The sequence below is a fragment of the Eulemur rufifrons genome, chromosome 7, assembly GCF_041146395.1.
Source record: "Eulemur rufifrons isolate Redbay chromosome 7, OSU_ERuf_1, whole genome shotgun sequence".
Taxonomy (NCBI): Eukaryota; Metazoa; Chordata; class Mammalia; order Primates; family Lemuridae; genus Eulemur; species Eulemur rufifrons.
This window is the reverse complement of record NC_090989.1, coordinates 285,822,958-285,845,661: the sequence shown is the minus strand read 5'-3', so window position 1 is coordinate 285,845,661 and position 22,704 is coordinate 285,822,958. Positions and strand designations below refer to the sequence as shown.

Below are 22,704 nucleotides of genomic sequence, written 5' to 3'. Positions count from 1 at the left end.
TTGTGAAAAATCTGAAAGGGTAGCTTCTGCCACTTTGAGACAAAACTTTCTTTTAGAAACTAATTTTATTAAGTCTAAAAGTAATACATGCACGTGTTTTTTAAAAATGCAAATGATGCTCTAGGACCAAAAATGAAAATTAACATCTCCCTCGGGTCTGCCCCAGGCTGACTGCTGTCAAGGCAGCTGTGTCTCCTGCAGGCAGGTTCTGCACACAGACCCCCCACACTCTTACTGAGTCAGAAAGGGGAGCCTCACAGGCCGAGGCCCACAATCAGTTCTCCTGGACCTGAAAGTTGTTTCTCCAAGAATGGTCTTTAGCCTGCCGCAGGGCCTGTACACTTGCTGTTCCCCCTGCCTGCAATGCTCTTCCCCAGAAAGAAGTGTGACTCACTCCCCCACCTAGTGAGGTCGGCTCCTGGGGAAACACTCCCAGGCCACGTGAGCTCAGAGGCACCCGACCATCCCCACGCCCGCCCTAATTTCTGAGTCCTGTTGCCCCATGAGATGTGAACGCCACAAAGGCAGGATGCTGTTTGCTGCACTGCTCTGCGCCCATCGCCTTAGACCAATGCCCAGCACACAGCCGACACTCAGTGAATGTCTGCTGATTGAACAAAGAGTGATGGATAGAAAGCCTAGCGCCGTGACTGGGTGACAACAAATGTTCCAGGGGTGTGTGCTGAATGAATGGTCTCTGCTGCAACAGTTTGTGGTGATTGAAGGACAGTTTGGGCAATGGCTGGAGGTGGAGAGTAGGGACAGGAGGTAGAGATTCAGGTGAGCACAGGAGACTGCATGCCCAGGCCAGAGTCCGCAGGAATACTTAGCGTGCTGCAGGGCTGGGCAGCAGAGATGGCACATGTCCCTGCAAGGCAGGTGTCAGGACATGAACTCTGGGCCCTCTAGGTCAGGGTGACTCCAAATCCCACCTCAAGGTGTGGGTTGGGCTATGATCAGAGGGTTTGTAAAATCAATATTTGTGCAGCTAGAGACACTTGCAGGGCCAGGAGAGGAGCAAACCTACCTGGGCAGACGAGAGTGCAGACAGGTGAGGTGCCAGCAAGGCTGAGCTGGGCAAAAACCTCCTGGACCCCTTGCCAGAGGCAGGATTGTGGCCAAAGAGTCACCATCTCTTTGCCTTATGTCCTTGTCAAGGGGTGCAGGTGAGCAAAGCCCTAAGGTCCAGAGGCCAACAGCGAGGACCAGAGCCCTGGGAAAGGCTCAGGGGCCAGGCAGCAGTGCCGGTCCCTCACTCCGTGCCCAGTGCTGGGGGTGCGTGGGCAGAAAGAGTCTTCCAGCCACCCTGCCCAGGAGCTCCAGGCTGGCACAGCGAGCACATAATTACAACTGGGATGGTGCCTCGGAAAGTACAGAGGCTGTATGGGCCCAGAGACCTGGTCCAGGCTCCAGAAGCTCCCCAGGAGCAGAGTAGCTCGCTGAAAGCTACAGGGTTGAGAAAGTGTCAGGCCAGGCTGGAAAGCAGAGTGGAAAGAGGACGTGATCAGACCTCAGCACAGGAAAGACACAGGGCCCCCACCAAAATTCCTTACTATGAATGAGCCCCAACTTCAGGTGGATGACCCCAGAGGAGAAGTGGACCCAGGACATTCCCTGGCCAGGGAAGCTGCCCCTACAGCCTGAGACACAGACACCAGTGCCTCAGGTCCAAGGACACAGAGGCCCAGATAGGCAGGTCAGCGGAGGCCTCCCCAAGAAGGGCTCAAGGAAGGCCGGCCAGGGGACCAAGGCAGGCCCCTGTATCATTGACCAGGTGCCCGTGGCATTAGTGAGTCTGGGAAGATGGTGGGGTGAGGGGCCTGGAGCAGGGCCTGGAGGAAGGGCAAAGGTGGAGGCGGGGTCCAGGCATCCTGAGCAGCGCCCTGGCTTCTAGAGGGTCCTACTGGTCGGCCCTGGGATGGGCTCCCAGAGGGAGAACACAGTCTGCCCCCATCTGGACTGACCAGATGGAGACAGAGTGACCCCATCCCAGCCGGAAACACAGCAGAGGCCCTGGGGCAGGGGAATGGGGACGAAGAACAGGGTTATTCGAGCCAGGAGAGCAGCTGGAGGTGTCCAGCCAGGGGAAGGGGCTGGGGCAGAGGACGACCAGAGCCAAGGGGAGCTGGTCACCAGGTGGGGATCTGGGACACAGGAGAAAGTGGCTTTGTCTTGCAGCGGGCAGGCCAGGCCAGGCTGTCCCCAGGGCCCAGAGGAGGAGCTAGCAGCGGCGGGAACAGAGAGGCCTCTGTGCAGGAAGGTGTCCGGCTGTCTGGAGACTATGGCCCTCCTGTGGCTCCTGGCAGAAGAGAAGGCCCCAGCGTTGGCCCGTGGGTGGCTGTGGCCTGGAGACCCTAGGGGAAGAGAACCCAGAGAGCTAGAGGGGGAGGGTGGGATCCCCGGAGGGGGTTCGCCCCCATCCTTACCCCACGGTTACCTGGGGACAGTTTTTTTATAAGGTGTTGGCGGGCGCAGCCGGAGCAGAGAGCGCGCCGAGCCGGGGCGGGAGGGCCGGTGAGGGCAGGCGGCGAGGCCGAGGGAAGGTCGGCGGAGCTGGGGGAGCCGGTCCCCGCCCGCCCGGCGCATCCGCGCGCCTGGCGGGCCCTCACTGGCGCGGCGTCGGCCCGGGCAGGAAAAATCAAACCCGGGCTGGCGGCCTCTCAGCCAATCGGGGAGCGGCCGGGCCTCGCTCGACCAATGGGCGCCACAAATGTTAATGAGCGCCGCCGCCGCGGGCGGGCCCCGTTCAAAAGTCGCCGCCATTGTCGCGGCGGGCAGCGCGCCGGCCGGCCCTGTGGGGCCGCGCGGGGCGGACACGGGGACGGACGCGGGACGGAACCCAGCGCCATGGCCGGGGCCGCGATGGCCGAGCGGGGCCGCGCACCGCCACCCGCGCCACCCGCACCCGGCACGGAGGGGCTGCCGCGCGCCTTCCTGCAGAGCCTGCGAACCCTCTTCGACATCCTGGACGACCGGCGGCGCGGCTGCGTGCACCTGCGCGAGATCGAGTCCCGCTGGCACGGCGCCGACGCGCGCGAGCTGCCCCGCGGCGTGCTCGAGGGCCTGCGCCGGGCGGCCCCGGCCAGCGGCTACCTGACCTTCGAGCGCTTCGTGGCCGGCCTGCGCACCTCGCTGCCGAGCCCCGACGGCGGCCCGCGGGGCCCCGCGCACGCCCCGGCCCGGCCCGGGGACCCGCCGCCGCCACCGCAGCGCCTGGTGTTCGCGCCGGCAGACGAGCCACGGACTGTGCTGGAGAGGAAGCCCCTGCCCCTGGGCGCGCGCCCCCCGCCGACCGGCCCCGGCGGCGCGGCCCGGAGCCCGGAGAAGCTGTGCGGCCCGGCCGAGGCGGCGCCCTGCCCCGCGGAGCCCGAGCGGCCGCACAGTGCGGCACTGGAGCGGAGCCCGAGCGCCGACGCTGGTGAGTTCGAGGCAGCCCCCAGCCCCGACTCGTATTCCCCTCCCCACCTCTCCGGCCTGTGCCCCTCCCACGGGGGCCGGGGATAGTGGACACCCCAGCCTGGAGCGCGCCTCCTAGGTTCTGGGGATAAAGGGGCTTCGTGCCTGTCCCGGTGTGCTTATGGGCCCAAGCGGGTAGGCCAGCCCATTGCCTGCCACTGCATGAGGCCACCAGGGCCAGAGGCTGTTGGGCGACTTGGAAAAACTGCTGGGACTCCAGTGTGTACCAATCCTGAGCTTGGGCTCTCCACCTCCAGTACCTGCCCCCTGCCAGGGGACGCCTGGGCCCTCAGCCTCCTGTCTGTGGGTGCTTAGGCAGAGGTGCTTCCCTCCAGAAGAGTGGGTCCCCCAGGCTGTGGCCAAGTGGCCGCAGGGTCCTTCTCAGTATGACAGCTCCGCGGAGAGGGCTGGGCCCAATGCTGTCCACCGAGGCCAGGGCGGGCAGCACCTGCTGCAGGTGGCCCTGAGGACCTGGCCCTGTTGCCAGGAAGAGCAAAGGGGTGTGTGGGTCTCCTGCACAGCCCGGGGGCTGCTCTATGGTGGATGCCAGAGGGACACAGACCATGGTCTCTGGGGAAGGCTGGCAGGCTGCTCTCCTGGCTTCCGGTCCAGTTGGCAGCAACAGGAGGCTGCTGAATGGCCCCCTGTCTGCCCCCCCCCCCCAGCACCTGCCTTGGGAACAGGACCTGCATTATGGCTGGGGTGGGGGGAGGGGGCAGGCTCCCAGAGGAGCCCAAGGCTCCTCCAGGCCCCAGCCCATTGAGCCTGTGCACGTGTCCGCCAGGTGCAGGCCTGTCTGCCGGTGGCAGCTGCCGGCGGCAGCTGCCGGCCCCTGTTGTGCTGCCCACAGCTCTGCCAGCCTTGCAGGACCTCTCCCCCATCCCCGCCACATTGTCCAGCCCTGTAGCTGGTGCTTGGAGCTGCAGTGGCCCCTGGTGTCTCTGCTGAGCTGATCCAGCCGCCCCAAGCCAGGCTAGGGGCTCCCCAGTGCCTCACCACTCAGCCTCCCTGTCCCTGTTGTGTGGGAGGCTCCTGGGTGTAGCTGGCTCCAAACGCAGGGTCAGTGTCATCATGTGGTTGTGTGGTTTGAAATCAGCCGTGGATTTCGCGCAATGGACAGGTTTGGGATTTGGAGGCCACAGGCCCATGGTCCGGCCCTCCTCCACCCTGACACCCCATGTGGCACTAGGGCAGTGACCTCACCCCTCTGAAGGCCACACGGCCAGTGTGCACTGCAAGGCAGTGCTCACACTGGTCACCACCCTGGCCACAGGGCAGGGTTCCAAATATCACCCTCCGATGGGGAAACCAAGGCCCAGGCAAGGGGCATGGCATGCTGACTGACAGAACTGGCTTTTGGGTACCAAACCTGGAGCTCCAAGTTCAGCCCACCTCCCCAGTAAAGCCCCCCAACATACACAGCCTCCTAAGTCCCCAGCCCAGAGGTTCAGGGCCTCCTTCCTTGTCCTCATGTAGGGCTGAGTGTGTGCCCCAGGCTGGCTCAGGGCCCTGGCTGGGGCAGGCCGGCCTCCATCTGCTGGTCGACCAGCTGGACACTCTGCCTGCGTCATCTTAGGGTTGGGAGCTGCCCTATGGACTCGGACTCGGACTCGGCTGTGAGAGCAGGCCCAGGCATCCTGTCTGTACCCCCGTGCCCGGGCCTCCTGGAGGCAGGAGCATGGCTGTGCACCCTCCTGCTGCCCTGCCTGGAGCCGCACAGCAGGCTGCAACTTGAACTCTGCTCCTTACCAGACACACCTGGGCTGATTCTTGCACCTCCCACCACTCCTGTGGCCTGGGCACCAGGGGCATGGCCTCCAAGGATGAGCCTGGTGCTGGGGACAGGCTGAGGACCAAGGGAGGGTACCCTCCTCCACACCTGCACCCCACTTCTGTAGATGGGGAGTTTGGTGTGAGGGGAGCCGAGGCAGTCGAGTGGGGACCATACCCCAGCCAGGCCAGGCCAGTGCCTGGGACCTCGGAGGATGGATTAAGTTGACGGGGCCACTGCACCTGTAGTGGAACCAGGAGGCCCAGAGGTGAGCCAGGCCTGTGCCTCTCTGCGACAGGTGCAGTGGCCTGCAGCGCGGCGGAGGTAGGCTTGGGGGATGTGCGGCGGGCGCCCCGCCCCCGAGGGGAGCGTCGGAGGCACACCATCACCAACGGCGTGGACTGTGGCCTGGTGAGTGTGGGCCAGAGGCTGGGGAGGGGGAGCCTGTGGGGGGAGCATTGGTTGGTTCTAAACCTCTCCCTCCCTGGGCTTGAATCCACCAGAGGCATGGTCCGCCCATGTCAGGCAGAGAAAGGTCAAGAGGTTCTTTAGGCACGTGTGGTGACAGTGGCATGGGCCCTGCCCAGCTGCTTCACGGGGTCACCCTTGCAGGCCAGCCCAGCTCAGCAGCTGTGCGCTCACCACAGGCGAACCCCTAGAGTGCTGCTAAGCTCAGGGTCAGTCACCCCCCTGGGGAAGCCTGAGTAGAGGGGCCGAGAGAGCCAGGGCCCAGGAGGAGGAACTCTGCTCGCAGTGCGCAGGCACGCGGGGTCATGCGTGTGCAGTGTCTCAGGAGCGGGCTGCCGTGCACTGGTGCGTGTGTTTGCAAACCTACACACGTGCCGAGGTACCTGTGCCTGTGTGTGCACCTCAGCTTGCACACCTGTGGCTCTGGGTGCACACGTGGGCGCGTGCAGGCACGCACAGATGTATGCGGGCTCACAGGCATGTGGCATTCCCACGTTCGTGCGCGTGTCACAGCTGAAGCAGCTGAAGGAGCTGGAGCAGGAGAGGGAGGTGCTCCTGCAGGGCCTGGAGATGATGGCTCGGGGCCGCGACTGGTACCAGCAGCAGCTGCAGCGAGTGCAGGAGCGCCAGCGCCGCCTGGGCCAGAGCAGAGCCAGCACCGTGAGTACTGCTGCCCTGGGGCTCTGGGCTCCCTGTCCCCAGGCAGGGTGGCCGTCCCTTCCCCCAGGGCACAGGTACACCCCTCCTCCCGCAGTGGCTGCCCCACTCCGAGGACCTCAGGCACCCTCGGTAGACCTCCCCCACCAGCAGCAGCCCCTGTGCCCTCGAGGCTCTGAGCAGCAACTTGAGGGGACAGGAGTGCAACTTGTGGGGACCGCTGTGCGGGCCCCAGCCCTTCTCTCTGACCACCCGTCCTCTGCTTTCCTCCCAGGACTTTGGAGCTGTGGGGAGCCCTCGCCCACTGGGACAGCTGCTGCCCAAGGTACAGGAGGTGGCCCAGTGCCTGGGGGAGCTGCTGGCTGCGGCCTGTGCCGGCCGGGTGAGTGCCCCCCGCCCCCAGCCCCACACTGGAGCCCAGGCCCAGCTCAGGGCCCCTCGCCCTCGTCCAGGCCTGCCTGACCGTGCCTTCCCGCAGGCTCTGCCCACGTCGTCCTTGGGGCTCCCGTGCCCTGCCCTGGCCCCCGCCTCGCCCCCGGCCCCCGGCTGGCAGCAGCAGACCATCCTCATGCTGAAGGAGCAGAACCGGCTCCTCACCCAGGTGAGGTGCGGGGAGGGGTGGGGGGGGCCGAGGCCCGGCGGGCCCGACTGACTGCCCGTCTGCCCAGGAGGTGACCGACAAGAGTGAGCGCATCACCCAGCTGGAGCAGGAGAAGTCTGCCCTCATCAAGCAGCTGTTTGAGGCGCGTGCCCTGAGCCAGCAGGGCGCTGGGCCTCTGGACTCCACCTTCATCTAGCCACCGTGAGCAGACCCCGGCCCCTTGGGGCCCGGCGTGGCCTGAGCCCGGCGGGCACCCCCTTGGCTCCAGCCTCTCTAGCTGAAGACCACCCTGCCAGCCTGGACACAGCCCTTGAATGGGCGTCCTCCCTCCGCCCTTGCCATCTGGGCTACCTGAGGCCTGTCCCAGGCGGAGCCCCCAGACTGGCCTGCGTGCCCAGACTGACTTGGTTCTGGCCTCGGGCTCTGAGCTGGGCGGTGCTCTGTTGTCCTGGCACAGCCTGAAGCTGCTATTACCACTGTCAGTGGACAGTGGGCGACCCCTCCTGGTGTTTACCAGATCTCAGGCAGCCCTGGGCAGGGCAGAGCTGTGGTAGCCCTGCGCCCACGTGTACAGCCTTCAAGTCCTGTCCTGTCCTGTCCTGTCCTGTCGCTGCAGGGCCTGGTCTCTAGTAAAAGGTACTGGCCACACCAGGCTGCACTTCCGACAGCGGCCAGCAGAGGGCATCAGGCGGGCGCAGTCCACCTGCCCCCCCGGGTACCCCCCAGGCATGGGGTGGGTGCGGCCGCGGGCCCTGGGCGTGGTCGGGGGACCTGGGGCACCCAGGCAGTCAAGGGGCCCAAGAGCAGCTTCCTTCCCTCAACCAAGGGCACCAAGACAGGTTGGCGTTGCCTCTCAGAGGGGGGCTCTGCCTGTGCCCGCTGGGTGGGGGGAGCCACAGGGCTGCCAGTCAGGGTTCCTGTGTGGCTGCAGCCAGAACAGGCCAGGCATGCTCCTGGAGTGGGGCCCGGAGCTTAGCCTGCTTTCACCTTCCCCGCAGACCCCAGATCCTAAAGTGACCGTCTTCATCCCTCCCGGGCAGGACTCTGCCCAGCCGAGCCCCACAGAGCAAACTGTGACCCAGGCTCTGGGCCTTGGACCTGCTGGGCAGCTTGGCCGTCACCAGGGTGGCTGGGGTGTGCCCCTGCCAGGGAGGATCCTGTCCCCAGAAGGGGTGTCAGCCTGGGCCCACAGATGGGCCCTGAGGGATATTGTGGGGAGAGCTTGCCCCCTGGGGCCCACCCCAAAGCATTCAAAGTTACCAGGGTCTGGGGACCTCACACCTCCATCCCGCCACACCCAGCTTGGCCCCAGGTTTGGGCGCCAGGTTCCCTCCAGCCACAGAAAAGCAGGACCGCAGGGCACAGAAGAGGCTGGGGGGCCTCTGTCACTCCCTGCCCCGGCCCTTCCCTCTGGGGGGGCCCTGCTCAGCTTGGCCTAGCGGGCCGTGCCAAGAGCCAAGGGCACAGCAGCATCACAGGCGGGTCTGCGGCCCAGGGTCCCCAGCGCAGGGCGTCGGTGTATGTGAGTGCAGAGACCCCGAGTGCCCCGAGCAGTTGGGCGTGCAGCCCCAGGCAGCCCGTCTCACAGGAGGGCCCGGCAGGTGCAGCGGCAGCTCCCTCTGCAGCGGTGGACTGTCCTGCAGGTAGCAGCCTGCAGCGTCACTTCCCTGCTGTGCTGGTCCTGCTGCTGTGTCCCGGGGGGGGGGGGGGACCCAGGTCAGCCCAGGGGCAGCCACCTTCCTCTGAGGATAGGAGTGGGTTCCTAAGCTAGCCCAGGCCTAGACCTCCCAGGCAGGAAAGGGTGGGCTTGTGGGGCAGTGGTTAGGCCAGCACCGGCCAGGGAGAAACCCTCCTTGCCCATGTCCCTCCAGTCCACGGAGTCTGCCCCCGAGGGTGTCAGCCGTGCCCTGGGGATTCTGCACCCCGACATCTTCACAGAACCGCAGGCCGGGGACAGAGCACAGCGTCTGCCCCAGGGTGATGTCCACCAGACACCCCCCCCCCCGCCCCCAGGAAGCTGGGCCCTGCAGCGGAAGGGTGAACGGGAAACAATCCAGTGCGGCTCCTGGCTTTGGTGTCCATGCGGGGTGAAAACAGTAGATCTCCTGAGTTTGCAGCCTGGAATCAGACTGCATGTGTGGCCCCGGAGACCTTGAGGGCAGAATTTAAAGTGGTCCCAGACTGGCCAGGCCCAGGCCACCTGCAGAAGCCAATGCAGGTCCTCTCTGGAGCCCAGCCCTGGTGAAGTCCGGGACCGGAAGGTCTCCATGGAGGCGGCTGTCGGTCGTTTCGGCAGGGGGGCGGCATCCCTGGCCTCTGTCCACGAGATGCCAGTAGGGTGCGCACCAGCACACAAACACACTCAGTCGTGACCCTCAGAAATGTCGCCAGATGTTGCTATGTGTCCCCGAGGGGGCAAAAATCACCCCTGGCTGAGAATCTGCTCTGAAGGAACAGTTTCACCAGGCCTGAGCGTTTCCTGTTGATAAATGAGTCCCAGAGAAAATGAGCATCAGTTAAAAAAACACTTGCAAACACAAGGAAATGATGTACCGTGAGAGCCAGCAGGAACAGCAGGTAGAATCTGTGGACACTCAGATGCCGGGATTATCAGAGAGAATACAAATGATGTTTTCTGTATCTAAAGAAATAAAAGAATCTTGGAATAGTCTTTATAGTCTCATTCCTTACAAAGTATAATCTTTCACAAAAAGACCAACCATGTATGAAAAAGAATCAAATAGAACTTCTAGAAATAAAAAATACTCATCTAATTGAAACGAAAAATTCAATTAAACTGACTAAATATTGATAAAAATTTTCAGCACAGCTGAAAGATACAGTGAACTGAAAGTTCAGAAAATTATCCAGGGAGAGGAAACCTGGTAGAGGTGAGGGTCCTGGGTGATGGGTGGTCTTGGTCTGGTTGGGTTTCCTGGAGGACAGGATAGGGAAGGAGGAGCCGTTTATGGTGAGAAACTGGCTTAGAATTTTCCAGAATTGACAGGAATCCCAATAAATGCCAGTTAGGATGAATAAGAAGAAATGTAGACCTTGTCTTATGAGATCATAAAAGAATCTAGAGATATATATATATATATATATATATATATATTTTTAAAGGCAAGTATGAAACGAAGTTTTTTTAAGGAAGGGCAAGATAGATTTGCCATAGACAGCAAACGGACCCTTCTGTTGTAAGAAAAAGGATTTTTTTTTTCCTTTGAGACAGGGTCGTCCTGGGTAGAGTGCAGTGGCGTCATCACAGCTCACTTCAGCCTCCAACTCCTGGGCTCAAGAGATCCTGCAGCCTCAGCCTCCTGAGTAGCTGGGACTACCATGCCCAGCTAATTTTTCTATTTTTTATGAGACAGGGTCTCACTCTTGCTCTGGCTGGTCTCAGACTCCCGGCCTCCCCGAGTGCTGGGGCTACAGGCATGAGCCACTGAGCTCAGCCTATTTTCATTTTTTTAGAGACAGGGTCTTGTTCTTGCCCAGGCTGGAGAGCAGTGGTGCAATCACAGCTCACTGCAGCCTCCAACCCCTGGGCTCGAGCGATCCTCCCACCTCAGCCTCCCAGAGTTCTGGGACTACCAGTGTGCCACCCTGCCCAGTCAAGAGATGGAAAATAACCCACCTACAAAGGAAGTGCCAGGACAGCATCGGGGCCATAGTGAGGTGATGTCTTCGATGGCGAGGACAATATGCTGACTAATCTGCAAGTCCATACTTAGAGAAACTGTCTCTTAAGGATGAGGGCAAAATGAAACATTTTCAAACAAAAATTGGGAGCTTAGCGTGAACAGAACTTTACTAAAGGAAATTCCACAGGAAGTGCTTCAGGAGAAGGTAAAGTTCAAGAAAGAATCATTAATAAAGACAAGTTAGTTATTTTTCCTATGTAACAAATGATCCTAAAACTTCCTGGCCTAAAGCAACAATTATTTTCTTGCCGTTGCTGTGGGTGAGGACTTTGGGAGCAGCTGCGCTGGGTGGTTCTGACGTGAGGTCTCAGGAGGCTGCGGTGACGACACTGGCAGGGCTGCTGTGATCGGAAGGCTCGGCCGGGACCGCAGCCCCACGTCCAGGATGCTCACACGCACAGCTGTTGGCAGGACGCCTCGGTTTCTTGTCTCCAGGGGGCTGCTTGGACGTTCCCACAGCATAGCAGCTGGCTTCCCTAGAGGAACAGCCAGAAAGAAGCCACCTGCCTTGTATGGCCTAGTCTCAGAAGTCACTTGTGAAGTATTGTTCATTAGAAGCGAGTCACTAGGCCCAGCCCTTACTCAAGGTGGGCAGGGGCATTAGGCTCCACCTTTTCAAGGGAAGGGTGTCAGATAATCCCCAGAACATATTTTAAAACCGACACACAAATTAAACATGTAGGAAAATCTAAGCAAATATTGTATCTGATAATAATAGTACCTACTTTGTGGGGGAAAACAAGATAGAACTAAAATGATGTCCATGTAGCTGAGTGTGGTGGTGGCACCTGTGGTCCCAGCTACTCGGGAGGCTGAGGCAGGAGGATCACTTGAGCCCAGGGGTTCAAGGCTGCTGTGAGCTGTAATGACGCCACGGCACTTCAGCCTGGGTGACAGAGTGAGACTCTGTCTCTAAAACAAATAAACAAACAAATACATAAATACATAAAATAATGTCCATATGGCATATACATAAGGAGAAGTGATGGGAGCTAAGGTGTTCTGAGGCACTTTAATGTTCAGAAGGAGGAAAAATGTATTGATTAACTTTAGATTTCATTAAGTATGTATGTCACAAGAACTAGGAGAACTGGGTAAAATAACAGCTGTACTATTATACCTTCTAAACAGGGGGAGGGGGATGGGATGAGAAAAAGAAAAAGAAATTCAACCTGAGGAAGTAAAAAAAAATTCAGAAAACACATAACAAAATGGTAGAAATAGATTAGTAATCACAATTCACATAAATGAATTAAACTCACTAGTTAAAAGACAAAGTTGTCAGATTGGATTTTTAGAAAGTCAGATTAAGCTGTTTTAAGAGACACACCTAAAATATAAAAACACCAAAAAACAAGAAAAGTTTGAGTAGTTTTATAAATATAAAACAAAATAGATTCCAAGGCAAGAGATTTTACTAATCATAAAGAGAGAGACGCACTGCCTAATAATAAAAACCTCAATTCCCCAGGAAGATATAACAATCTTAAACTTGTAATCACCCAATAACATAACCTCAAAATATATAATTCACAAAAGATATGCAAATATTTCACCAAAGATGATCTATAACGGCAAATAAGCACATGCAAAGATGTTCAACATCATTAGCCATTAGAAAAATGCAAATTAAGGCCGGGCGTGGTGGCTCACGCCTGTAATCCTAATACTCTGGAAGGCCAAGGCGGAAGGATCATTTGAGCACAGGAGTTTGAGACCAGCCTGAGCAAGAGTGAGACCCATCTCTACTAAAAATAGAAAGAAATTAGCCAAAACAACTAAAAATATATAGAAAAAATTAGCCAGGCATGGTGGCGCATGCCTGTAGTCCCAGCTACTCGGGAGGCTCAGGCAGGAGGATCGCTTGAGCCCAGCAGTTTGAGGTTGCTGTGAGCAAGGCTGACACCACGGCACTCTAGCCCGGGCAACAGAGTGAGACTCTGTCTCAAAAAAAAAAAAAAAGAAAGAAAGAAAAATGATGCAAATTAAGACTACCACGAGAGATTGCACCCCAACCAGAATGGCCAAAATGAAATACAGTGGCAACACCCACGTCGGCAAAGATGTGGAGAAATCAGAGTGTTCACATGTGCTGGGGGCTGTAAAATGACACAGACGTGGGAAAACAATTTGGCGATTGCGTTCAAAAGTAAAATCAACTTGCAGCGCGCGGTGGTTAACTGTGTGTGTGAGCCTGCGCGTGCCTTGGCGCTTGAGCAAATGCTAGTGTAGATGTTGCCGTGAAGGTATTTTTTAGATGTGATTAATATTTAAATCAGTAGATTCTGAGTAAAGCAGAGTCCCTTCCATAGTGTGGGTGGGCCTCATCCAACCAGCTGAAGGCTTTAAGAGAAGAGTGCAGCCCCCCAAAGGGGAAGGAGTGTGGTCTCCAGACGGCAACATCGACTCTTGCCCGGGTCTCCAACCTGCCGGCCGGCTCTGCGGACTTCAGACTTGTCCGCCCCCACGGCTGTGCAAGCCAGTTCTTTAAAATAACCATCTGTCCACCCCCCCCTCACCCGCCGCCCCCGGTTCTATTTCTCTGGAGAACTCTGACTAATCCACATATAATCGCACTCTCGGGCATCTGTCCCAGACACACGAACTCACTTTCATGCAGGAACACGTACGTGAATGTTCATAGCAGTTTGATCTGTTTTACAGCCTAAAACTGGAAACTACCCAGATGTTTCTCCGTGGGTGAGAGGTTAAGCAAACCATGGCACACCGCCACCACGGAATACTATTCAGCCACGAAAAGGAACCAGCCAGTGACACGCGCAGCAACTTGGAAGAACCTCTAGATGACGCTGAGTGATAAAAGCCAGTCTGGAAAGGCTGTATTCCCGGGGTTCACTCACACTCAGCCCTGCCACAGCACAGGGCAGGGGAGCAGACTCTCGGTGGCTGCGGCTGAGGACTGGGGGGGAGCAGGCGTGGCTGGCAGGAAGGCTGAGCTCTTGGCTGTGGTGGCTACACAGGCTGCACAGGGGACAGAGTCACACGGAGCTACGCAGCCGCACACGTGGGAACTGAGACGAGCCCTGCGGACTGCGTCGGCCTCAGTTTCTCCGTCTGCTACTGCCGGGCTGGGGAAGACGTTCCCATTGGGGGAGGCTGGGGGGGTGCGGGGAGCGTCTGCGTACATTGCTTTGCAGACTCCTGTGATCTATAATCATTTTACAATAAAAAGGTGAGATAAAACATAAGTATTTTAAAAAACAAATATATTTATTTATTTATACCAAGACGTGTCAGCACTACAAGGAGAAATTGACAAATCCACCATTACAGCGGGAAATTTTAATATAGATATCTTAATAATTGATAGGATACCGTATCTGAACGTTATTAATTACGTTGATCTAATGGACAGATATAGACCGAGGAATGCATTCATTAATTGGAGACTAGACCTTTTTTCCCAGCGCATGTGGAACATTTGTTGTGGAACAACTGCACTCCCACAGACTCCTCGAGCGAACCACAGGGCCGGTGAGCCAGACAGCAACATGAAAAAGAGAATTTTAAAAAGCCCGACTTTTGCATATGAAAATACTCACCTCTAAACAACCTGTGTGTCAAAGAAGAAATCATCATGGGAATGAAAAAACCACGTAAACACAAACGAGAGGAGCGTGCCTCACACACAGGGACTGGCGGGAGCTATGCGGACACTTGCGGGCTCACAATGGGAAGGAGAAGAGCTCGAAAGTAATGAATTAAGCATTAAACTTCAGAATTTGGAAAAACAAATAGAAGAATTAATACAAAGAATAGGGAAGGAAGAAATTCTCTTAAATTATATTAAGATATATTTTTGAGTATATACTGGACACGTTTCTTAATACAGGGAAGCAACCAGACAGAACAGGGACAAACACTTTTGCTCGCGGAGCTCAGTGGCCCATCTGTGGTCCCAGCTACCCGGGGTCTGAGGCAGGAGAATCCCTGAGCCCAGGAGTGGGAGGCTGCAGGGAGCTGTCACTGCGCCACTGCACTCCAGCCTGGGCAGCATCGCCAGATCCCAACTCAAAAAAAAAAAAAACTTACCACAGAGAAACCAAGCTTAGGTATTTTCACAGGCAAGTTCTACCATAAATTCCAAGGAACAGATAATCCAAATACTGTGCAAATTTTTCTGGAGAAAAATTTTACAAGACTAGCATAATCTTGATATCAAAACCAGACAGGGACAAAGCTGTGTGTGGTGGCACTCCTGCTGTCCCAGCTACTCGTGAGGCTAGGATGGGAACACCCTTGGAGCCCAGGAGCTCAAGGCCAGCCTGGTCAATATAGCAAGATCCCTGTCTCTTTAAAAAAATAAAAAACTAAAAAACAAAACCAAAGAGGGACATTACAAGAAAGGAAAAATACAACCTAATCCCATTCTGCAGCTATAAGACAATACAGTATGCTCACTTTGGATTAATCTCAAGGAATGCAAGGTTAGTTTAATATTTTTAAATGCACTAATTCATTACATTAACAGATTAAAGGAGAAAAATCACATGCCTACCTCAAGAAATGCAGAAAAAAACATTCAATAAAACTCAATGTCTGTAATATTACTCGGTGCTAAGTAGAAATGAGGGCACGGGGGAACCTTAAATGCATATCACTAAATGAAAGAAGCCAGTGTGAAGAGCCGTGTACTGATGATTCCCGCGACATGATACTCTGGAAAAGGCAAGACCATGGAGATAGCAAAAGGATCCGTGGTTTCCAAGGGTGGGCACGAGGGAGGGATGAACAGGCAGAGCACAGATTCTCAGGGAGTAAAGCTACGGTGTGTGACATGCAGGGTAGATTCATGTCGTGACACTTGTTCAGACCCATGAATCCACAACATGGAGAGTGGGCCCTGCGTGTACTGCAGGCTGGGCAACTGTGATGTGTCGGTCTAGGTTCCTCAGCTGTAACACATGGACCACTCCAAGGGGGGTGCTGATAACGGGGGCCGCTGTACCTGCGTGGGGGCAGGGAGTACACGGGGAACCTCTGTACCTTCTTTTTATGATTTCAGAATATTACGGGGGTACAAATACTTTGGTTACATAAATTGCCTTTGCATCACCCAAATCAGAGCTACAAGTGTGCCCAACCCCAGAGAGCACGCACTGCACCCACTAGGTGTGAATTTACCTATCTCCTCCCCCCGACCTGCCCGACACCCGACAGATGTTACTACCATACATGCACGTAAGTGTTGATCGATTAGTACCAATTTAATGGTGAGTACATGCATATCACTAAATGAAAGAAGCCAGCGTGAAAAGTGCTTGTTTTTCCATTGTTGTCACACTTTGCTTAGTAGAATGGGCTCCAGCTCTATCCAGGATAGTACAAGAGGTGCTAGATCACCATTGTTTTTGTGGCTGAGTAGCACTCCATGGTATACATACACCACATTTTATTAATCCACTCAGGTGTTGATGGGCACTTGGGTTGATTCCACATCTTTGCAACTGTGAATTGTGCTGCTATAAACATTCTAGTGCACATATCTTTTATTGTATTTTATTTATTTTTTTTGAGACAGAGTCTCGCTCTGTTGCCCAGACTAGAGTCCCATGGCGTCAGCCTAGCTCACAGTAACCTCAAACTCCTGGGCTCAAGCGATCCTCCTGCCTCAGCCTCCTGAGGAGCTGGGACTATAGGCATGCACCACTATGTCCGGCTAATTTTTTCTATATATTTTTAGTTGGCCAGATAATTTTTTTCTATTTTTTTTTTTTTAGTAGAGACGGGGTTTTGCTTTTGCTCAGGCTGGTCTCGAATTCCTGAGCTCAAGCGATCCGCCCACCTCGGCCTCCCAGAGTGCTAGGATTACAGGTGTGAGCCACCGTGCCTGGCCTCAGATGTCTTTTTTATAGAATGTCTTTTGTTCCTTTGGGTAAATACCCAGTAATGGGATTGCTGGATCAAATGGTAGTTCTACCTGTACCTCTTTGAGGTATCTCCATACTGCTTTCCACAGAGGTTGCACTAGTTTGCAGTCCCACCAGCAGTGTATGAGTGTTCCTATCTCTCTGCATCCACACCAACATTTGTTGTTTTGGAACTTTTTAATAAAAGCCATTCTCACTGGAGTTAAGTGATATCTCATTGTGGCTTTGATTTGCATTTTGCTGATGATTATAGATGCTGAGCAATTTTTCATATGTTTGTTGGCCATTAGTCTGTCTCCTTTTGAAAAGTTTCTGTTCATGTCCTTTGCCCACATTTTAATGGGGTTGATTTTTTCTTGTTAATTTTCCCGAGTTCTATGCAGATTCTAGTTATCAGCCCTTTATCGGATGTGTAACATGTGAATATTTTCTCCCATTCTGCAGGTTGTCTGTTCACGCTAGTGATAATTTGCTTGGCTGTGCAGAAGTTTTTAAATTTGATCAGGTCTCATTTATTTATTTTTGTTGTTGCTGTGGAAATCTCTGTACCTTGTTAATTTTGCTGTGAATCTAAAACTGCTCTAAAAAAATATTTTTAAAAATACCCTGAAAGTCAATTCATGCAGGTTTTTAAAAGAATTTTTGGAAACTGCCAGGCGTGGTGGCTCACACCTGTAATCCCAGCAGTTTGGGAGGCTGAGGGGGAGGATGACTTGAGCCCAGGAGTTTGAGGCTGCAGTCAGCTGTGATTATACCACTGCACTCCAGCCTGGGCGGAAAAAAAAAAAAGAATTTTTGGAAACTGAGAATTTACAAAAAATTAAGCTTTCAACAAACACGATTAATGGTGCAATGCTGAAAGCATTCTCTTTTATGATCAGGAATAAAAAAGTAATGCTGTTATGGTAAATTCTATTCAAAAACTTACTGATGAAGTATTAGAATTGCAAAGAGTCTAACAAGGTGGTGATCACAAAATTACTATTAAAACATCCATTGAATTTCTATAAAACAGCAAAACAATCCTTGGAAAATTCAATTTAAAACAACAAAATATAGGCCGGGCGCGGTGGCTCACGCCTGTAATCCTAGCACTCTGGGAGGCCGAGGCGGGAGGATCGCTCAAGGTCAGGAGTTCGAGACCAGCCTGAGCGAGACCCCGTCTCTACTAAAAATAGAAAGACATTATATGGACAACTAAAAATCTATATAGAAAAAATTAGCCGGGCATGGTGGCGCATGCTTGTAGTCCCAGCTACTCGGGAGGCTGAGGCAGTAGGATCGCTTAAGCCGAGGAGTCTGAGGTTGCTGTGAGCTAAGCTGACCCCACGGCACTCACTCTAGCCTGGGCAACAAAGTGAGACTCTGTCTCAACAACAAAAAAATATATATATATAATATACCAAATACTAAAATTAAGAAAAACATGGGGGATCAGTGAAGGATCCCAAGATGCCTGGGGGAAAACTTGCTCTAAAAGCCATTGACTGGGCGGCCTTTGGGGAGATCGTACCTCGAAACCAAAAGGCTATTGGTATTTCCCTGAAACCTTGGAATGAGACCCTCACCTCCAGGTTGGCTGTTCTACCTGAGAATCCACCAACTATTGAGTGGGCTTCCTACAAGGCCAATGTGGCCGAGGCAGGCTTGGTGAATGACCTTGAGAAGAAGTTTAATGCCCTAAAGGTTCCTGTACCAGAGGATAAATACACTGCCCAAGTGGACGCTGAAGAAAAGGAGGGTGTGAAAACTTGTGCTGAGTTTGTGTCTCTGTCAGAGGCCAGGATTGAGGAATATGAGAAACAGCTGGAGAAGATGAGGAACATAATCCATTTGATCAGATGACCATTGAGGACCTGAATGAAGCCTTCCCGGAAACCAAATTAGACAAGAAGTATCCCTGCTGGCCCCAGCAGCCAATCGAGAATTTATGAATTTACAAAATTGAGTCTGGGAGGAAGTTCTGGCCCTTATATTACACACTCTGGACATTAGAAATAAAAATAATTATGTAGTTAAAAAAAAAAAAAAGAAAAATATGCAGGACTTTTAAGGAGAAAATTATTTTAAAAATCTGTTGAAAGATCTAAAAGAAAGCTTAAGTAAATGGATAAATAATGTTTCTGGAAAAGATTTAATATTTTAAAGACGTTAATTTTCTGCAATTAGTGTGTAGATCCAGACTGGTGTATAGTTCTAAATGGAATCTCAGTCAGGGTTTTCCAGGAATTTGGTAAGCTGGTCTAAAAATTTCTGTGGCATCGCAAAGGGCATAGACTAGCCCAGAGGAGGAAAGGAACTTAGGATAGCGTGTCTCTCCCTAGAGGTCGGGACGTGCCCTAAGGCTGGCGGGGGGGCGGTGCTGGGGCAGGGAGTGCCAGGCTGCTGAACAGAGACCCCCAGACAGCCCTGCATCTGGAGATGGCACAAGACAGGGTCGGGGGCACGTGATAAATGGTACTGGGACAACCAGTCCTTCACATGGTAAAATGTGAACTGGAACCCTGTCCTTGAATCCTACACACAAAAACCAGTTCCAGGTGGGTCAAAGGCTGGCAATCAGCAAAATCATAAAGCCTTTACAAAACTCCAGAGGAGAATATCTTTATGACCTCATCGTAGATTACTCGTACATGACCCAAAAGAGCAAAGACAGAGTGGGGGACGGTACATCTGGACCAATGAAGAACTTACAAGATATACCTGCAGAAGGACCAACATCCAAACATACGTAAAGAGCGTTTGCAAGTCAATAAGAACAAGATAAACAATCCCTAGAAAATGGAAGAAAAACCTGAAAGGTGCTTCAAATAGGTGCTTCACAGAGGATATGAAGAGAAGCCCCATCTCTTTACTAACAGGAAACACAAATGAAAGTCTCAGAGAGACACCATCTTGCCCCACCCCCAGCAGAAATCTCCCACATCTACAAGTTGCACAACACCAATTCGGGGGAAGGCGTGGAGCCCCAGACTGTCACGAACGCTCATGCGTGCCAGCTGGAACCATGGTTTGGGAAAACAATTTGGCATTTGTTAGTGAAGCTGGAAACACACTTACCCAATGCCCAGCAATTTTGCTCCTGGGACATCCCCGGAGAAATGCTGGTAAGTGGGCGGACGTGCAGAGCAGCAATCTGAGAAGCCGAAAGGCAGATGCTGACACGCTCATCTGTGCAGAGGGACTTGTCCGTCCTGGTGTCCTTAGGGCAAGGAGAATGAAAGAACCACACCTTCAAATGTCAGTGGGGTAGGCCAGACACGGTGGCTCACGCCTGTAATCCTAGCACTCTGGGAGGCCGAGGTGGGCGGATCGTTTGAGCTCAGGAGTTCGAGACCAGCCTGAGCAAGAGCGAGACCCCATCTCTACTAAAAATAGAAAGAAATTATATGGACAGCTAAAAATATACATAGAAAAAATTAGCTGGGCATGGTGGTGCATGGCTGTGGTCCCAGCTACTCGGGAGGCTGAGGCAGGAGGATTGCTTGAGCCCAGGAGTTTGAGGTTGCTGTGAGCGAGGCTGTCGCCACAGCACTCACTCTAGCCCAGCCAACAGAGCGAGACTCTGTCTCAAAAAAAAAAAAAGAAAAAAAAATATAAGGTGAGTCAAAGAAGCGAGTTGCAGGATAGTGTGTCCAGTATATACAGTTGCAAACCAGGAGGAACAACGTAATGTAATTTGGAGACGTGTTGGTAGGTGCTAAGACTGTAAAGAAAAGCAAGCAAGTGACAAACACCAAATTCAGGGGACTGGATGACTCTGGTGGGAGGAGGGGCCCTGGGTGGGGCCACCAAGGGGTCTCTGACATACGGTGCTGACGTGCTTGTTCCCAGTGGTGTGACTCTGACTCCTGCATGTGCTCCACCCACTCTGCTGTGCGTCTCCCACGTCCCCTGCAGCAGCACGGGCTTCGCCCCTTCCCGGGAGCCTGTCCAGGACAGGTGGGTGCCCTCCCCTGAGCCTGCCCCTCGAGTTCACGGGTGTCCCTTGCTCACTACATATGCACGGAGCCCGGCATGCTTCTGGCCTGCAGGATGTGCTCAGCGAGTGTTTGTTGAATGACTGATTGAGTACATGAAGAAAGAGAGCAGCGAGTGAAGGGCCTTTCCCATTTCAGCCACAGGAGACTGAGGTAGGGCAGCCAAGCCCCATGGAAGTCCCCTCCCCAGGAGGTCCAGATCCTGTGGGGGGAGGCAGGGAGGCTCCGAGGCCCCTCTCCCAGGGCCCCTCCCTGCACCTCTTGCATCCTCATTGCTCCGCTCAGCCAGGCCAAGCACGTGCAGCACATCTGGAGCCCCCACGCCTGCCCCACTGAGGTTCCCACCCAGAGCCCCTCCACCCCTTCAGCTCCAGCCAGCTTCGCTCTGACACGCCCTCCAATCCGCCTTCCAGGGGCCCCAAATCCATGCCAGGAGGGGCGTTGCCTGCCCTCGTGGTCTCAGACAGAACTCGCCTCTCAGCCTTTGTGGACTGTTCCTGCTCCTGCCTCCCTCCCCTCACAGGCTGCTCTGGGCACCGGGCCAGGAGCAGGGCCGTCCTCTCAGGCTTGGGTTTGTTGTCCGGCAAGGACAGTCCAGAACACCAGGAAGCCCTGCTGGGCCTGGCAGGAGGACAAGGGGGGCACTGGAGGACCGGCAGGGTTGGGGCAGGTGCTGGGCTCCCTCTGGGCTGCCTGTGCGCCTTCCTTTTCAGGAGTGGTGTGCAGTGTGCATGACTGTGCTGCCTCTGGGCTTCCAGGGCCTTCCTTTCTGGAAGGAAGGGCTTGGGGCATGGGGAGATGCTGGTGGGAAACTGGGGCCCGGAGCCCAGCACTGACCACACCCAGAGACTCTCTTCTGGGGCCCCTGCCAGGCCTGGCTCCAGGCTGGGCTTTGAGAAGGCTGAGTGACCTCTGGAGCTCCCACCCCTCCCTTGGGGTCCTGAGCTAGAAGAAAGACGCCTTTGCTGGGCCTCTGACACCAGACCCTCCAGCCAGGCACAATCCCAGCCCAATTGTCCCTGCCCATTCCAGATGGCCAGGGTGTTGCCCAGACCCTGGCCCCATCGAAGGCCACCCTTTGGCCGTGCACCCTGGGTGGGCTCGCCACACGGCTCCCTGCACTGTACGGCTGGCATTCTTAGTACTGGAATTCCCATTCTGCCAAGGGCATGGAGGAGAGTGGCCCCCAGCCGGGCTGGCATGCAGGGTGTGTGAGGGTCACAGCAGAGAGGCCAGACACTGCGTGGTGGAGGGGCAGGGCATGGGTCTGAGGCCAGCTGAGCGCTTGCCCTCCCTGGCCAGCGTCCAGGAATCAGTTGCTGACCAGCACCCCAAGCCTGGCCTGGGGGCCTCTTCCCCCTTCTACCTGCTCCCCTCCTGGGAAAGTCTCCTCTGGCCTCCCCAGTCTAGGCCTCTGTGTCCCCCAGGCAAAGGGGGCAGCAGGGATGGCCAAGGCCCTGAGCCAGGGGGCTGGCACTAGGCCCCATCTGAGCTCAGTTTCTTTCCTGTTTATGGGCTTGGTGTGACGGTGGCCACCCCTGCCCTTCTCTACCTCTGTGTCCTCACCTGTTACCTAAATCCAGGGCTGTGCGAGCTACATATGACCTAGCCCTTCATTCTGCTTGGCTTTGAGCGCCTAGGACAAGGGAAAGCCCAAGCTGGGTCAGCTCCGTGACCTTGGAGCTGACCGGTACCGCCCCCAGCCACGCAGCCCAGGCCTGGCCCAGCGCCGCAGGCTGGCTGGTCCCTTCTGGCAGGGAGGGAATCCCGCAGGCCAGCCTGGTCCTCACCAGCTCTGGGGTCGGCGCTGCAGGCTTCACTCCACAAGCAGACGCAGACCCTTCTTCCCTCCTGAGCCCGCGGCCTGGAACCTACGTGGCTCCTGGAGCCAGCCAGGGAAGTGTGGAGCTCTCCGGCCGCAGCATTCTCGGAGCAAGACTGCTGCGAGCCAGCCCCGCTCCCCTAGGCCAGGTCCCAGCCTCCTCGACTCCCCGGACAGGGCGGGATCCTTGTGCGGCGGGGGCAGGAAGGAGAGCTGAGCAACAGCCGCGGGGCACCGGGCTGGACCCAGGTGCCGGCGCTGATGACTCAGCCGCGCAGGCGTTTCTCACCTGCGCTCACGGCCGGGCACGGAGGGCGGTGGGCGGGGCCGGTAGCGCCCGGGGGCGGGGCCAAA

General features: G+C 55.3%; 1 protein-coding gene, 1 long non-coding RNA gene and 1 pseudogene across 3 annotated transcripts; 2 read left to right on the top strand and 1 right to left on the bottom strand.

Annotated features, from left to right (window-relative positions):
- The first annotated feature begins 2,789 nt into the window (after window positions 1-2,789).
- Window positions 2,790-9,605, top strand: SAPCD2 (suppressor APC domain containing 2). Its single transcript, XM_069477135.1, has 6 exons — window positions 2,790-3,418; window positions 5,526-5,638; window positions 6,209-6,355; window positions 6,627-6,734; window positions 6,831-6,953; window positions 7,021-9,605. The coding sequence occupies exons 1-6, from the start codon at window positions 2,848-2,850 to the stop codon at window positions 7,147-7,149; spliced, it is 1,191 nt and encodes a 396-aa protein (XP_069333236.1). The 5' UTR covers window positions 2,790-2,847; the 3' UTR covers window positions 7,150-9,605.
- Window positions 9,606-10,767: 1,162 nt separating this feature from the next.
- On the bottom strand, window positions 10,768-22,564 carry LOC138387696 (uncharacterized). Of its 2 annotated transcripts, XR_011233950.1 has the most exons (4): window positions 22,319-22,564; window positions 19,609-19,750; window positions 11,383-11,569; window positions 10,768-11,133 (listed from the first exon to the last, which is right to left on the bottom strand). It is a non-coding gene; the product is annotated as an uncharacterized lncRNA (long non-coding RNA). The 2 variants fall into 2 exon arrangements; XR_011233949.1 differs by having other exon boundaries at window positions 10,768-11,569.
- Window positions 17,985-18,482, top strand: LOC138387694 (ATP synthase subunit d, mitochondrial-like; annotated as a pseudogene).
- Window positions 22,565-22,704: the final 140 nt, after the last annotated feature.

Bases quoted from the DNA above. Each gene is read 5' to 3' on its own strand.
- SAPCD2 (XM_069477135.1), top strand. From the start codon at position 2,848: ATGGCCGGGGCCGCGATGGCCGAGCGGGGCCGCGCACCGCCACCCGCG. The intron at 6,356-6,626 runs GTGAGTACTGCT...CTTTCCTCCCAG, and splicing joins GCCAGAGCAGAGCCAGCACC to GACTTTGGAGCTGTGGGGAG. The intron at 6,735-6,830 runs GTGAGTGCCCCC...GCCTTCCCGCAG, and splicing joins CTGCGGCCTGTGCCGGCCGG to GCTCTGCCCACGTCGTCCTT.